General features: G+C 39.7%; 1 protein-coding gene across 1 annotated transcript; it reads left to right on the top strand.

The window, feature by feature from the left end:
- Window positions 1-4,086: 4,086 nt before the first annotated feature.
- LOC126822598 (carbohydrate sulfotransferase 4) lies at window positions 4,087-15,188 on the top strand. The gene is made up of 5 exons (XM_050551568.2): window positions 4,087-4,230; window positions 8,203-8,290; window positions 9,309-9,410; window positions 10,738-10,957; window positions 13,354-15,188. The coding sequence occupies exons 2-5, from the start codon at window positions 8,212-8,214 to the stop codon at window positions 14,135-14,137; spliced, it is 1,185 nt and encodes a 394-aa protein (XP_050407525.2). The 5' UTR covers window positions 4,087-4,230; window positions 8,203-8,211; the 3' UTR covers window positions 14,138-15,188.
- Window positions 15,189-16,470: the final 1,282 nt, after the last annotated feature.

Here is a 16,470-nt window from a genome sequence, read left to right as displayed (position 1 = left end):
CTCTCTCACCTGACTGACACTCGTGTTTCCGCCAACTCGTTATTGAATACAAGCACGCAAATGTATTCACGGGATTTATTTCTTTCTTCCAAACGAACGACTAGACCGGATTCCTTGCCTGTTCATCCGTCCTGTAACAAACCAGGCAAGGGTAATTCCGATGAAACTTTCTCTAGTTTCCAGCATCACCGGGATGGAGTGTAGTACTATATATAGGGTACCAAAATCTTTTGGGGATCACGGTGGCTAAGTGGGTAAGACGCTGGCTCGCTAGCCTTGAGGTCGGGTGTTCGATCCATGCATTGGCCGAGAATGTTCATGCAGATTTTCCGGCGTGGTTCCCCCTTGTCAGTGATGCAGGACGGAGGGCCTGACAAGGACAGATGTCTAGACGTTCGGATGGGACGAAAAACCGAGGTTCCGTGTACACATTGGCGGTCACGTAAAAGATCCCTTGACAGTTGGAATTCGATATAAGAGTAGACTGTAGTGCCGCTGTCCGGGCAAAATTTCCCTCACCCTAACCCTATAGGCGTATAGCGTATGTCCGTCTTCATTAGCCCCGTTCGGAGCAGAACAGTGGCACGTTAAACCCATTTCATTTCATTTCATATCAAAATCTTTTAAATGCTTAAGGTCTCCGTGGGTCTTAATCCGGCCCTGCAGGTATCAGTTTTTAATATGGGTCTATTCAGCTGCATATCGAAGGAAATATTTACACGCCGCCAGTCCAGCTGTGACAATAAAACCAAAAAATAGCATGAAAAAACGTCAAGGATACGGACAATATCGATAAATGTGTGTGTTAAATGTAGATGTATTGTATCGATTATCCACATGTTTTCGTGCTTTATTTCATTCATGGTTATTGATTTCTTCATGTTGTAGTTAAACATGCATTATGCAAGAGCAAAATCTGCTTATTACAAGTCGTTCTTTAGGCCTGAAATGTTATCTAAATTATCAATTAGACATTAATTAACTTATCCAGACCATAATAAACTCTCGATGTCAACTCTCCTATATGCCGCTTAACGGACATTGATAATTAAATCAAAACAGTGGATAATCGAGACTATGCTGTTTATATTGATGATTTTAGTAATGATGACCGAGACTATGCGAAAATTTCACCAGCGTCGTTCTCGGCTCATAGTGGATCAATTTGACTGAAATTTTCCGCAAATTACCTTTACACTACCTAGTTTTTAACTATTACAGCGAGAACTGCCATCTCTTTATCTTAACTCCCATAATGTATCTTTAAGTAACAGAGTAGGCCTGGGTTAGAATAGTCTGGGTTAGGCTGGATGTTTTGTTTTTTGTTGTTTTGGGGTTTTTTTGTTGGTTTTTTTTTTTTGTTAATTATTTTGTTTTCCAATAATGATTGTTAGGCTGGATATTTTGTGTTTACCTTGTTGGTTTTTTTTCAAATCTTAATTAATTAATTAATTTGTTTTAAAATATGATTGTTAGACTGGATGTTTGTTTTTCCCCCTTTTTTCAAATCGTAATTAATTAATTTGTTTTCAAGTTATGATTGTTACACGGGATGTTTTGCACTTTTCTTTTCTTTTTTCAAATCTTAATTAATTAATTAATTTGTTTTCAAATATGATTGTTAGGCTGGATGTTTGTTTTTTCCCGTTTTTTGTCAAATCGTAAATAATTAATTTGTTTTAGTTTGTTTGTAAAGGCATCTGTCACCAGGGGGGGGGGGGGGGGATGGCTGAATGGTTAGCGTGCGCGCACTGTATCATAAAGTCTGTCATTGAGTCGACTGGCGTGGTTTCGAATCCCCGGTTGTACGTGACAAGGAGTAGGTTCGCCTGTCCAACCTCGTGGGTTTTCTCCGGGTCCTCCGGTTTCCTCCCACTGCTAAAGACCCCTACGCGCAAGCAAATTATTGAAATAAAATTAAACCATATGTTAGTCCCGAAATAACCTAGTCTGTGTCGAGTGGACGTTAAACCCCATTTCTCTCTCTCTCATCTGTCACCAGGGTTTAACCTCACTTTCCCCACATTTGATTGTTTTGATAAAGGATTAGAAGGTTACTGGACCGTGGATGTAGGACTATAGTCTGTTCTAATTAATTCTCACTCTAATTATTGTTACTGGTGAACACAATCAGTAGATTGGGCAAATTAATGAAATCAGTTTACTAATAAATTTACATTGTGATCTGTTTTGATGTAATAATTATTTGAAATAAAAACAAATAAACTACTGATATATAATCACAGCTTATCAGTTGATATATATAGCTCCTCTGAATCACAAATGGTCATTCCAAAATGGCGAACGCTCTGGTTAACTTTAAATACATTGGTAATACTAAAGGTGGTCAGAATTTAGTAACTGCCGCCTTGATGAAAGAATCGTAAAAGAGAAGAATTTATTAATAACTGGTGCCAAGACCCCCATTGAATACCTCAACACTGTTATGAATTTTGTTGGACTGTGAATTGTCATGTTTATCAACCTGTTTATAAATATTTATACTATAAAAATGTATTTATTTATGTAGTTAATATGTATTTATTTATTTATTTAGTTAAATGCATATATAATTATTTATTATATATTTGTACTTATAATATATCAAACTGTTTATAAATATTTATACTATAAAAAATGTATTTATTTATTTATTTATTTACTATGTTGAAGTGTCACAAACCTGTAACAGACTATACTTTAAATCCCCTTAAACTCCCTTTGTTGGTTAATTAGTCATGGCCGGGTGGACCTAGACTCTAAACAATAGATGTGGGGAAAGTGAGGTGTCCCCGTCACCAGCAGAGTAGACTTAGGTGTCACCAACAAAGAGCGTAAATAAAATACCATCAGGATTCCAGACAGGGGCGTGGTGACTAATGGTTTTGCATGATTAACATGATCCGCCCGGGCACCCCGAAAAACAATATTTATATGTGCGTGCGGAGGAGTGGGTGGGGTGGCAGTCCCTCCAAGTGCCCCCGGGTAATATTGGGTTGTGTGGAACATGCTATAGAGTCGATTTGTTGCATATCTGACCCACGGTATATGTTTGACAACCATGACTTATGTTAGATTCCCGCATTGACCGAGAAAGTTCATCCAGATTTTCCTGCGTGGTTCTCCCTTGTCAGTGATGCAGGACGGGGGGGGGGGGGGGGACAAGGACAGCTGTCTAGTCGTTCGAATGGTACGAAAAACCGAGGTCTCGTGTACACATTGGCGTGCACGTAAAATATCCCTTGACAGTCGGAATTCGATATAAGAGTAGGCCGTAGTGCCGCTGTCCCAGCAAAATGTCCATCATAGCACACTGTACGACGCATGTCCGTCTTCATTAGCCCATGCAGTTCGGAGCAGAACAGTAGGACGTTAAACCCCATTTCATTTATTGTGACATACATTATACCTTGATATATCACCTTTTAAATTCGACTGAATCCAATCTGAGAGATTATCCACCATTGATATTATGAATTTGTCTGCTTGATTACATTTAAAAGCAGATTTAGCAAGTAATCTTTAATATTTTCAGAAATGAAAATGATTTTAAACAACAAAATAAAATTCATAACAACGATGCTCGAAGATAAGGTGGTTTGAATCCCGCACATGTACGTGAAGCTCGTCTGCTCTAATCTTGTGGGGTTTCACTATATCCTTCCACTACTGTTGAAGACACATTGCCGCAAAGTGAAATATTACCTCCTCTCTCTCTCTCTCTCTCTGTCTCTCGCTCTCTCCCTCTCAGCGAATTATTAACCCCACCCTCTCTCTCTCTCTGTCTCTCGCTCTCTCGCAAGCGAATTATTGAAATAAAATTAAACCATATGTTAGTCCCGAAATGACCTAGTTTGTGTCGAGTGGACGTTAAACCCCATTTCTCCCCCTCTCTCTCTCTCTCTCTCTCGCGCGCGCTCTCTGTCTCTCGCCCTCTCTCTCTCTCCCTTGTTTACGAGTAGTTGACTGTGTGTGTGAAAAACGTGCTGATTCGATGATCCAACCAATATCGAACAGGTAACGTTTAAAGGACGGATCAATATTTACCTTTCACAAGTTTAAAACAAACGCTTGGACGACGACGACAACACAAGGGTCAGTAGTTTACTCAAACTGACCAATTCATTACTGAGGAAATTACGGAAATAGTTTTAAAAAGACAAATATCAGCTAACCGTGTGTGTATTTTACGAACTATTCGTAATTTATTGAAAGTAGATTGACTGAAAGGTAGGAAAATTTTTATAATTTATGACATGGTAAACTGAAAAGGGGCTGGTTGCTCAAAACTAAGGTATTTTAGCGATCCTTTAAACTATAACGGATCGTTATCTTGCTAAGGGTTCGTTTGTTAACGATCCGTTAAATTTCTGTAGATGGAAGGTCAATTTTATTATCCGTTAGCTAACGGACTGATTAAAGTTAATCCAAGAGAAGACTGTTCAGTGGCTGAGTTTAAATTTTTAAATTCAATGTACATGTATAAACAACTTCACAGAAATGAAATGAAATGGAATGGGGTTTAACGGTGGGATGACTGTGCAGGGGGTGGGGGTGGTGGTTGGATGGCCGAATGGTTGGATGGCTGAATGGTTAGCACGTGCGCGCTGTATCATAAGGCCTGTCATTGAGTCAACTGGCGTGGTTTCGATTCCCCGGTTGTACGTGACAAGAAGTAGATTTATGCTAAAAAAGTAATCTGTAGTAAATTCAACAGTTATCTTTTTGTCTTGAAAATGTTATTCAAATTACTTTATTGAAAACCGAAGAGCTGCCTGAATATATTACGTAGATCGTTCATTATCATAGCAACGATACTTAGTCTCGATTGTCTATTTTATCATTAAAGTTTTAAATTTCAGTCATCTGATGATCCAGAGAGTTGATTATAGACTTGTCATGTTAATAAATGTCTATATAATAATTTACGTTTACATTTGAAGCCAAAAGAAAGACCTGAAATAGGCCGATTCATCTCCTACATAATGCACCTTTAATATTATTGGATTTAAAAAGCAGTACATTTCAAGCAATGAATTTTTTGATGGGTATTAAACATAAAATTGAATATTTTTTAAAATATAAAATAGTGAGTTCCGTGTGTTGCTTTCTGTAAACATACATTTATAGCTAAATCTGCCAATTGGGGGTCTTTCTTTAGGCATGAAATGTTATCAAAATTATTAATTAGATATTGAATTAAACACACATTATGCAAGAGCTAAATCTGCCTATTGCTGGTCTTTCTTTAGGGCTCTGCATTGGCCGAGAAAGTTCATCCAGATTTTCCGGCGTGGTTCTCCCTTGTCAGTGATGCAGGATGGAGGGGCTGACAAGGAAAGCTGTCTAGTCGTTCGGATGGGACGAAAAACCGAGGTCCCGTGTACACATTGGCGTGCACGTAAAAGATCCCTTGGCAGTTGGAATTCGATATAAGAGTAGGCCGTAGTGCCGCTGCCCGGGCAAAATTTCCCTCATAGCACACTGTATGGCGTATGCCCGTCTTCATTAGCCCAGGTTAGGAGCAGAACAGTAGGACGTTAAACCCCATTTCATTTCATTTCATTTCTTTAGGGCTGAAGTATTTTCTAAATTATTAATTAGACATCAATGAACTTATCCAGGCCATAATCAACTCGCGATGGCATCGGATTTCTCCGATATTAAATAGGTTAGAACAGTTCAGCCATATTTTGATTTAAGCTAAAAATGGAGGAGACATAGCTTCGAACAGCCAGTATGGTGGTTGAAATTATTTCACACATCTTGTCAAACCTTCAAAGGCTAATATCTTCGCTAGCAATAGAGTAATTTGAATGAAATTTTTCAAATCATTCATTTTACATTATCTATTTTCGAACTATTATAGCAAGAATGGCTAGCTCTTATATCGAATTCCAACCGTCAAGGGATCTTTTACGTGCACGCCAATGTGTACACGGGAACTCGGTTTTTCGTCCCATCCGAACGATTATAGACAGCTGTTCTAGTCAGGCCCTCTGTCCTGCATCACTGACAAGGGAGAACCACGCCGGAAAATCTGGTTGAACCTTCTCGGCCAATGCCGGGATCGAACATCCGACCTCCGGGCTAGCGAGCCAGCGTATTACCCACTTAGCCACCGTGATCCCCAAAGAGTTTATTTATATTACATTAATATGTGCTTTTAGAACCACTTATTGTCACGGTAAGGTTCAAGAGAATAAATGAAATGAAATGAAATGGGGTTTAACGTCCTACTGTTCTGCTCCTATACTGGGCTAATGAAGACGGGCATACGCCATACAGTGTGCTATGAGGGAAATTTTGCCCGGGCAGCGACACTATCGCCTACTCTTATATCGAATTCCAACTGCCAAGGGATCTTTTACGTGCTTTCTAATGTATACACGGGACCTCGGTTTTTCGTCCGATCAGAACGATAAGACAGCTGTTCTAGTCAGGCCCTCTGTCCTGCATCACTGATAAGGAGAGCCACGCCGGAAAATCTGAATGAGCTTTCTCGGCCAATGCAGGGATCGAACACCCGACCTCCAGGCTTTCAAGAGAATAGAGCCGTACGTCCGTTAATATAAATTATGTAAAACGTTATTTTTATACGTCCGTCAACAATTGGAGAAGGGCTACAGTTTTTAACGGATTCTTTTCACGTGTGAAGTATTGGGGTTACGAGAGGACGAACTCTATCGATATTCAGCGTTCAGCGACCTTCCGTACTAGAGTTATTCCGCCTTTACCCAGATCCTTGGGGCTATAATACGTTTAAAATGGATTTTGTTTTGTCAAAAATTGGTTGGAAGCGTGGGGCCATGAGAAGACGAGCCATATAAATATTCAGCATTCTGCATCCTTACCTTCCGGATAGAGGCTAAATATGTTTAACATATTTGTTAAAGTTTGTGAATACGACACAGATCAGATTTCGTTAAAGCATAAAATATCTTTTTCTAAGCCTTCCTTTCGACAAGGGAGGGCTGGGAGTAAGACTGTATTTATGACAGGCTTTAATAAATGAGTCCCCTACAGAAGTTAATAGTCACGCGTTGTTTGAGGGTTCTTTTTAATCTTGAGCTTTCTTTTCGACAAGAGTGCACTGGGAATAAGAACGTGTTTATAGTAGGCTTTGGGTCACCTAAAGGATTTAATAGTCTCGCATTGTTTGAGAGTTCTTTTTAATCTTGAACTTGCATCGTTTTGGTAAAATTTCGCTCGTATCACACGCTAAATGTGTGCATAAACTAGAAACATCAGGATACGAGGGTTGACTGAAACGTTCTAAGCCTGCAAAGGATAGATCAATTGGATTAAAACAAACTATTGCCACCAACAAGTACAATAAGTGAATGAATCTGCAACTGTAGATTATTATTGTCTTGGTACCAGACAATATTGTGAACCTATCCACTGAAACCAACAGAAATGGACAAAACTGGCTATAGGGCAGTCATCAAGTGCCTGCCACCGAAAGGACTAATCCAAACACAGATACATGCCGACGTAGTCTCTAGATAAAAGGATGACCCCCCCCCCCCTTCATTTTCCTCAGTGGGATGCGGAATATAATCGTGGCTGGCAGAGAGGGCCACCAACCGGAACAATTCAAAAAACAATACCTGGGTGCATGACATGCTGATGGCTGATAGACGATTGATCACTCGACATATTGCCAGTGCTGTGGGCATCTCTCATGAGAGAGTTGTGAGCACATTATGGCCAAAGAAATAGGAATGACAAAAGTTTCTGCAAGATGGTTGCCAAAGTTCTTGACAGCGGATCAGAAACGCGTTAGATTCCTGACGTTCCGTGACAATCTGCGCCGTTTTGAAGCAGATCCCGATAATACTTTGACTAGATTTGTAACCATGGATGAGACCTGTTTCCAAAAATGAAAGGAACTAGCCGGTCGTCATTTTCAAAGTAATGCTGACGTCCTGTCAGCTGTGAACGAAAATTCCTTCCTGACCGGCATCCAGGCCTTGCAACATCGTTGGCAAAATAATGTACACTTTCGCTCGTAAATGGAACCCATCGACTTTGTATAGGTCTTTCACAGATAGACTTAGAACTTTTCAGCCGCCCATGTACCCCTGGAGTGGTGGCCCCTCGGTCCCTTGTCCACCCTTGCTATCAGGACTATGCCGCTATGATGGCGTATTTTCATGATTTGCGTGACTATGTTTATGCCTCTATATGTTTTTCCAGCTTTTCAAGATGTCCATTTTAACTCCACGACGATTAGCTGCCTGCATCATGGTGTTTATGTTGATGTCAATTCAGTTCTTGTCCACAGGTTAGTCTCCTCTGTAATGGATTACCCAATACACAAGACGCCCACAACAACCGTGAGTTATCAGCAACCGCGAGTTATCAACAACCGTGAGTTAACAACAACTGTGTAAATCGAACTTAAATGAAACGGGGTTTTAACGTGCTACTGTTCTGTTCCACTGAAGACGGGAGAGAGAAAGAGAAATGGGGTTTAACGTCCACTCGACACAAACTAGGTCATTTCAGGACTAACATATGGTTTACTTTTATTTCAATAATTCGCTTGCGCGTAGGGGTCTTTAGCAGTGGTAGGAAACCGGAGGACCCGGAGAAAACCCACGAGGCTGGACAGGCGACTCAACTCCTTGTCACGTACAACCGGGGATTCGACCCCCCCCCCCCCAGTTGACTCAATGACAGGCCTTATGATACAGCACGCACGTGCTAACCATTCGACCTTCCAACCCCCCTAATGAAGACGGACATACGCATACTCCAATATTATGACATATCTTCTCCACGTCCTTTAAACATCTACGACATATTTACTTCATGTCATTAAACATTTACGATGTTTCTTCTCCACTTCCTTTAAACATTTACGATGCATCTGCGCATTTTTTAAAACATTTACGGTGTATATTCCCCATTTCTTTGGGGTGGGGGGCTGAATGGTTAGCACGTGCGCGCTGTACCATAAAGTCTGTCATTGGGTCAACTGGTGTGGTTTTGATTCCCCGGTTGTACGTGACAAGGAGTAGGGTCGCCTGTTCAACCTCGTGGGTTTTCTCCGGGTCCTCCGGTTTCCTCCCACTGCTAAAGACTCATACGCGCATGCGAATTATTGAAATAAAATTAAATCATATGTTAGTCCCGAAATGACCTAGTTTGTGTCGAGTGGACGTTAAACCCCATTTCTCTCTCTCTCTCTCTCCCACCATTTCTTTAGACATTTTACGATGTATTTCCTTTAAACATTTACGATTACATACAGAAAGACACTGGAACTCCTGTAATACATTTAGCGTTCTTATTTACAGGTCATTTACAGCATCTCCTTTCATTTGTCACCACATTTGTCAATTCAAATACCCCGCTGTCATCAAGTAATGGTCACGAAACATTCATTTCAGATCACAAAGGTACATTTCTGAACTTATTTTATTTCTTTCTGGACCAGCAGAAATGTGACCCCAGGCGCTACTAGTCTTGTTGCGCTTTGTAGTCTTGCAGGTGACGCTCCTCGAAACAAAAAACAAACCCAAAAACCCCAAGGCTCCCCCAATTAAGCTAGGATCAACATGAAACTTTGCAGAGTTGTCATCCCTTGCAGTTTAGCCTGAATCTCGGTCACCCCAGAACCTCCTAGTCGTCAACGTACAGAGGGTCTGAGAACATTGTCAATATTTTGACGAAAGTTCCATAGTCCATGCGTAACTGGGAGTTGATTATCCAGTATCTTTGGCTAAGTCAAGTAAGAGTTGCGCCCCTTCCCGCAATAAATCCCAGATAATTGTCGCATTATTATAAACAAACATGAATCGTGACAACGAATTAGGATTAATAATACCTTGTTTTAGGACTAGTTACCTCCCTTAAACTTTGTTTATGTTAATATAAAAGACCGGATAATCTAGCCAATGACCTATTATTCTGAGGAATGCTGCATTCTGGGGAATGTTCACTGATTCGCGGTTGCACTAGTCCGCTGCTATAAAAAAAAACTATAAACATTGGTAGCAAAAACCCCAGCAGAGATGGTGGTGGTAACATGTCATGAGGTCATCTTTCATACATAGCTGACTAGCCCTAATGCTTACCCTAAACCTAACCTACTATCTCACCAAGAATCACCTGGCCTAACCTTATTTGCATCCCAGCGACCTTGACGAAAATTGAGTTAGCCTTAACAAAAGATATAGCCGGTCGAATGCTGGATAGCGAGACTTGCGTGTACATAGATTGACGGACATCGATTCCAAGATGGCTGCGAAATGAAATGAAATGGGGTTTAACGTCCTACTGTTCTGCTCTGAACTTGGCTAATGAAGGCCGGCATATGCCATACAGTGTGCTTTGAGTGACATTTTGCCCGGACAACGGCACTACGACCTACTCTTATATCAAATTCCAACTTCAAGGGACCTTTTCCGTGCACGCCAATGTGTACACGGCACCTCGGTTTTTCGTCCCATCCGAACAACTAGACAGTTGTCCTTGTCAGGCCCTCCGTCCTACATCACTGACAAGGAGAAACCACGCCGGAAAATCTGGAGGAACTTTCTCGGCCAATGCAGGGATCAAACACCGACCCCCAGGCAAGCGAGCCAGCGGCTTACCCAAGATGGCTGCGATAGCGTCATACCTAGTTCCTGGTCCATAGTATGCCCATACATGTACTTATTTTTATTTATTTATTTATCCTTTCATTATTGTATAATGATCATGAAACTCTTTTTTACGTAACAGAAACCCACCATATCGGAAATCATCGACACGATAAGTGGAAGATTAAGCCTCCTGAAGGACATGTGCTGTTACTGGCATACATGCGCAGTGGGTCATCTTTTGTTGGCAATGTTCTCCAAAACAGTCCCGATGTTGTCTACATATTTGAGCCATTATATTCCTTGTATAAATTATATCACAAGACGGAAAGACCTTTAACATTTCTGTTTAAAAAACCTTTGTAAGTATTTTGATCATATAGAAGAAAATCCGATTCTACTGCAATTCCATAAGAGAGAGAGAGAGAGAGAGAGAGAGAGAGAGAGCGAGAGCGTTAAACTAGGTCATTTCGGGATTTATTTCTACTGCAATTCCATGAGAGAGAGAGAGAGAGAGGGAGAGAGAGGGAGAGAGAGAGAGAGCGTTAAACTAGGTCATTTCGGGATTTATTTCTACTGCAATTCCATGAGAGAGAGAGAGGGAGAGAGAGAGAGACAGAGGGAGAGAGAGAGAGGGAGAGAGAGAGAGAGAGAGAGAGAGAGCGTTAAACTAGGTCATTTCGGGATTTATTTCTACTGCAATTCCATGAGAGAGAGAGAGAGAGAGAGAGAGAGAGAGAGAGAGAGTTTAACGTCCACTCGACCAGTGTGCCGCGAAAATTTCGAACGGCACACTAAGAAAATGCAAACAACCATGAGATCCGAATTGAGTTTTTACTGGTGTCTACTGATAAGTTCATAGCTGTTTCTTTATTTAGTTTGAGTCACTCTATGTGCCTATGACTAGTCTGTATCTACGGTTGTGTGCCGTCTATGACTTGCCATGTTATTATTTTGCAAAATTCAAATATTTTTCATATATATATTTAGCCAGCTGTGTCGCTATTTGTTCATGTGTTCCAAGGTGTGCCGTTGGCAAAAAAGGTAGAGAACCACTGATTTACGTGCATAGAACATGATATTGACTTTCCAACTCTGTATATACTTCTGTTAGTCACGTTCTAATTAAACATTTTATAAAATACGAACTATTATTTAGATTCTGTGAACTTATTGATCCCAGCTGGTTTTGATGATATTGATTTTTCAACTCTGTATTTACTTCAGTTCAGTCACGACTGTGTTGTAATTAAACATGCAATTAATTCAATATGTCCTTTACAAGCTACGCATGATCTGTGTACAAACCTCGGCATGACTTCAAAGGAAAATCCAGTAGTCAGTGCATCATACCATGACCTTATGGTACCATAATCTGATAAATAAACAATACCATATTGTCGGACGCTATATAACCAGGATTTTACGTGTGTAAGTCAGGCTTGGAATAGAGCCTTACTAAAGGTCTTACCATTATGCTGATCTTCTGTTATTTGTAGTGTTACACTATGGAGCCGAATCGTTGCCATATTGACAATTGACAAATTAGATTTTTACATTGTTAATTTTTGTCGAGCAATTTTTGTTTTGATACTAATAGTGATTTTCATTATGGTAAATATCCTTTAAAATGTATTAGGTGTTATGTGATATTTACAAGTGAAAAATCTCGAAAATGGCCATTTTTACCATTTTGACTATGATAATTTTTCAATTTCAACCATGATATTTTCTCTTAATATGGCAAAGATTCGGCTCCATATTGCACATGTAGCCTACGTTTGCTAGATTCTTGTTTTGTAAAATTGAAGATTCGCGAGATTTATCTGATATAAATAATTCCAAAATTGAATTGTATATTGTTTAGGCCTATAGGCATCCTCGGTTACCCAGTGTACTCATTCCGCTCTACCCTGGGTTAATCTATGGGGGGGGGGGGGACACGTTTTCAAGTTATCCGCCCTTGATGATTGTGCTATTTTTATCGACCAATCCCATAAATTGTTATTTGAAAAAGAAGTTGGCAAAGGGAAGTAACTCTCATCGGACAATGTTAGGAGTTGGCCTATTCTAAATGCGTAATTATTAACAGCCAATTATATATTATGTTAATGAAGACCAGACGTTCATATAATAATGTAGGGTCATTAGTTTCATTTAGACTAGTTCGTTCGTTCCCCGAATTTTATGTCCACGTGATATCGTAGACAAGTTATTGTGAATCAAATTGCCAAGTACAAGTTCAATAATAATAAACATGACAGAATGACACATTTCAGATAAAGAACGAATAGTAATAATAATAACAAAAGTCAAACATATAAATGTTATACATATTTGAAATCAACAACACATACTACAGATTTTCATAATACAATTAAATATAAATAAATTATAAATATATACATTATTTACATAAATCATTCAGTAAATGGACATGAATATGGTTATCTACCCTTATAAAAACGAAGGCGAAACGATTGGTTTGTAAACTGTTTTCTGATTGGTTCGTAGACTGTAGCTACATTCTAGGCCAGGGCAGATAATTTGAAATCGTGGAAACCCTATGGATTAACCCAGGGTATAGTGGAGTAGAACGGAATGAGTACACTGGGTAACCGAGGATGGCCTATAGGTAGTACTTTTTACAACAATGACCCAAAAATTATACGAATACTGTCCAAACCGTATTTCACACTCCGCCGATCAGCTAGATACTTTACTATAGGTGTGTCTAAATATACAAATCTTTTTACAGTTTCCTTAAAAATGAAGAATTTGGAGATATGGAAAACGAAGTCTTGTCAAGTTTTCTGTCGTGCAATTTTACCAACCTGGATCTTGAAACCTTAACACAGATCCATTTTGAAAGAGGACGATTCCTGCCATATGATGTTTGTCTGCGTAACGGATCTTCCAAACTACCGGAAATCGTCAGATGTTTGTATCATCTCTATGACGAATGTCGTCATAGAAACGTGTCAGTGGCTAAAACCATTCGGTTGACCGTGGAGAAAGCGGAATTATTAATGCAGAAGGATCCCATGTTAAAAGTCATCCACCTTGTACGTGATCCAAGGGCAATTATATCATCCAGATTAAAATTAGGAAAATTGGACGGCGTTATAAATATCGCGGAAGAATCAAAACAACTTTGTAATCAAATGACTGAAGATGTTATTTTGTTCCGCCATCTTGAAAAAAAATATAAGCAACGATTAAAGCAAGTTCGTTACGAAGACATTGTTAGAGAACCAGTTGCCATTTTTAAAGATCTTTATCAGTTTGCTAACATTTCTTATACCGGATTCCAAAAAGATTACATTATGCGATTAACGAACAAACACGCAGGCACTCCCTGCACATATTGTGTCGAGAGTAAAATGGCCTTAAAAACAGCGCATGCGTGGAGATATAGCATGCCAATCCGGACTGTGGAAATAATTGACAAGAATTGTGGTATGTTGAACAATTTATTGGGTTACGTTAATGTGGAGAATGAAAAACATTTAGTCAATACTAATGTCCAGCTTTATAAATAAAATGGCAGAGACAGAATTACCGTTGTCATGGGTAACACATACTTTTAACGAACCTGACCCTGTCATAGATAAAAAGAAATCAACATAGGCAGCATTACTATTGTCATGGATTTTAATACAACGGATGTCTGCTGTTTAAAACACGTTTAATAAGACTAAGACTAGTAATTATTTCCCCTTCTGTAGTGCGAGTTATAAATTTTTTTCTCCCCTCTTCCTGCATTTTGGGGTTGACTTTTTGGTATAGAATTGGAGAAAAGGGATCAAATTTGCAAATTTACAGCAATTTGGGGTAATGTAGATGATTTTACAGCGGAGGGATAGGGGGTGTAAAGTGTCTTTCTGCAGAGCAATCATTGTGTCGGAAGAGTGAGGTTTTCACCCCAGTCAACATCAAATCCCCGTAGCAAAAAATCTAAACGATCAACCCCCCTACAAAATTATGATTAGGAAATTGGAACCAACAGTATGTTGAGCATAAAGCTACAGTCTGTGATGTTACAGCCATTTAACATTGAAGTCAATGGGCAAATAATTGCTAGTCTGAGTCCTGATACATGTTTGTAAAAGTGTGCATTTATGTCCCCTTGATTTAACTCTTTGAGTCCCGTTGGATACGTGTGTGAGATTTTAAAAAAATTCGCTGGTATCTCGCAATCACAAGGTTTTAGGGGTCAAGCAATCTATCAACAGCTAGATGGAAAATGCATGACGTCATCGTGAAATCCAAGATGGCCGCCATATAAAACAACGGTTAGTGCTAATGATAAGGCCAGCTCAATTTTGTCGTCATAGGCCACAATGTAAACAGGGCTAGCGCTAATCCCAATCCTATCCCTAACCCTGGACCTAGTCCCAATGATTACCCTAACTCTAACCTAGAATCTCGCAAACAATCACGTGCCCAAACCTTATTTACATCTCAACGACCTTGACAAAATTTGAGCTGGCCGTAACAAATATCCATTAAAACCGTTCTCCATGTCAAAAACATATGGCATAGTCGTGAAACCAAAATGACCACCATAAATGCAAGATGGCATTTTGATAAATTTCATTTAAGAATAAAGTTCTATTTCACGAATCATCCTAATTGTGGTATAGAGGATGTATTGATCGGTCATGCGATGGTGGTCTAATATTAGAAATAAATGAAATGAAATGAAATGGAGTTTAACGTCCTACTGTTCTGCTCCGAACCGGGCTATTGAAGACGGGCATACGCTATACGGTGTTCTATGAGGGAAATTTTGCCCGAACAGCGGTACTACTGTCTACTCTTATATCGAATTCCAACTGTCATGGGAGCTTTTACGTGTACGCCAATGTGTAGGCCTACACGGGACCTCGGTTTTTCCTTCCATCCGAACGACTAGACCGCTGTCCTTGTCAGGCCCTCCGTCCTGCATCACTGACAAGGGTGAATCAAGCCGGAAAATCTGGATGAACTTTCTCGGCCAATGCAGGGATCGCACACCCGACCTCCAGCCTAGAGAGCCAGCGTCTTACCCACTTAACCACCGTGATGCCGGTCTATATTAGAACAAATATTAAGGGCCCATTTGATTGATTGAATTTCTTACGAAACAAACTCCTCGCAGTATTCCGTTTGATTAGACCTAATCCCACTCAAACATTTCCATACTCAGCGCAAATTTCTGTCCCAAATTATGACTGGTTAACAGTCCGATCAACAACCAGGAGCCTCTTTCACGAAACTTTAACTAAGATAAAATCTAAATTTTAGTAATTTGATTGGATAATATTAGATTGATTTGAGTGCTTAGCCAATCCAAATTGAAGTATCTACTAAATTTTAGTAATTTGATTGGATAATATTAGATTGATTTTAGTGCTTAGCCAATCAAAATTTAAGTATCTACTAAAATTTTGATTTTATCTTTAGTTAAGATTTCGAGAAACAGGGTCCAGTACATTACTACGTAATAAAATCAATCCGAATTAACCAGTGCTCTATGTTAACGTAAATTGTCTGGTTATAAACGCGGCTAAATTTACCGATGTGAGTATCAATGCATCCAAGGGTAAAAAAAATTCTTGAAATCAGCACCAACAAACACTGGAATATTTTTTTTTTTAAAGAGTCCAACCCCGTTAAGTCATGAAAATTCCCCTTATTTTACTCAGGAGAGATTTGATTGGACGGTGAGAATGGACACGCTCCGTCAAAGACTCAAGTTTTCAGTCTCAATTTCTGGGGCCATTGCTTCAGGTATATATACGAAACAGAGCGTCATAGGTTCTAACTGGATTTTTTTTTTTTTTGGGGGGGGGGGGGGGTCGATCCCCACTTGTACGTGAAAGGCGTAGGG

This window comes from Patella vulgata, chromosome 5, assembly GCF_932274485.2.
Source record: "Patella vulgata chromosome 5, xgPatVulg1.2, whole genome shotgun sequence".
In the NCBI taxonomy this organism is placed as follows: Eukaryota; Metazoa; Mollusca; class Gastropoda; family Patellidae; genus Patella; species Patella vulgata.
This window is presented reverse-complemented; position numbering and strand designations above follow the sequence as displayed.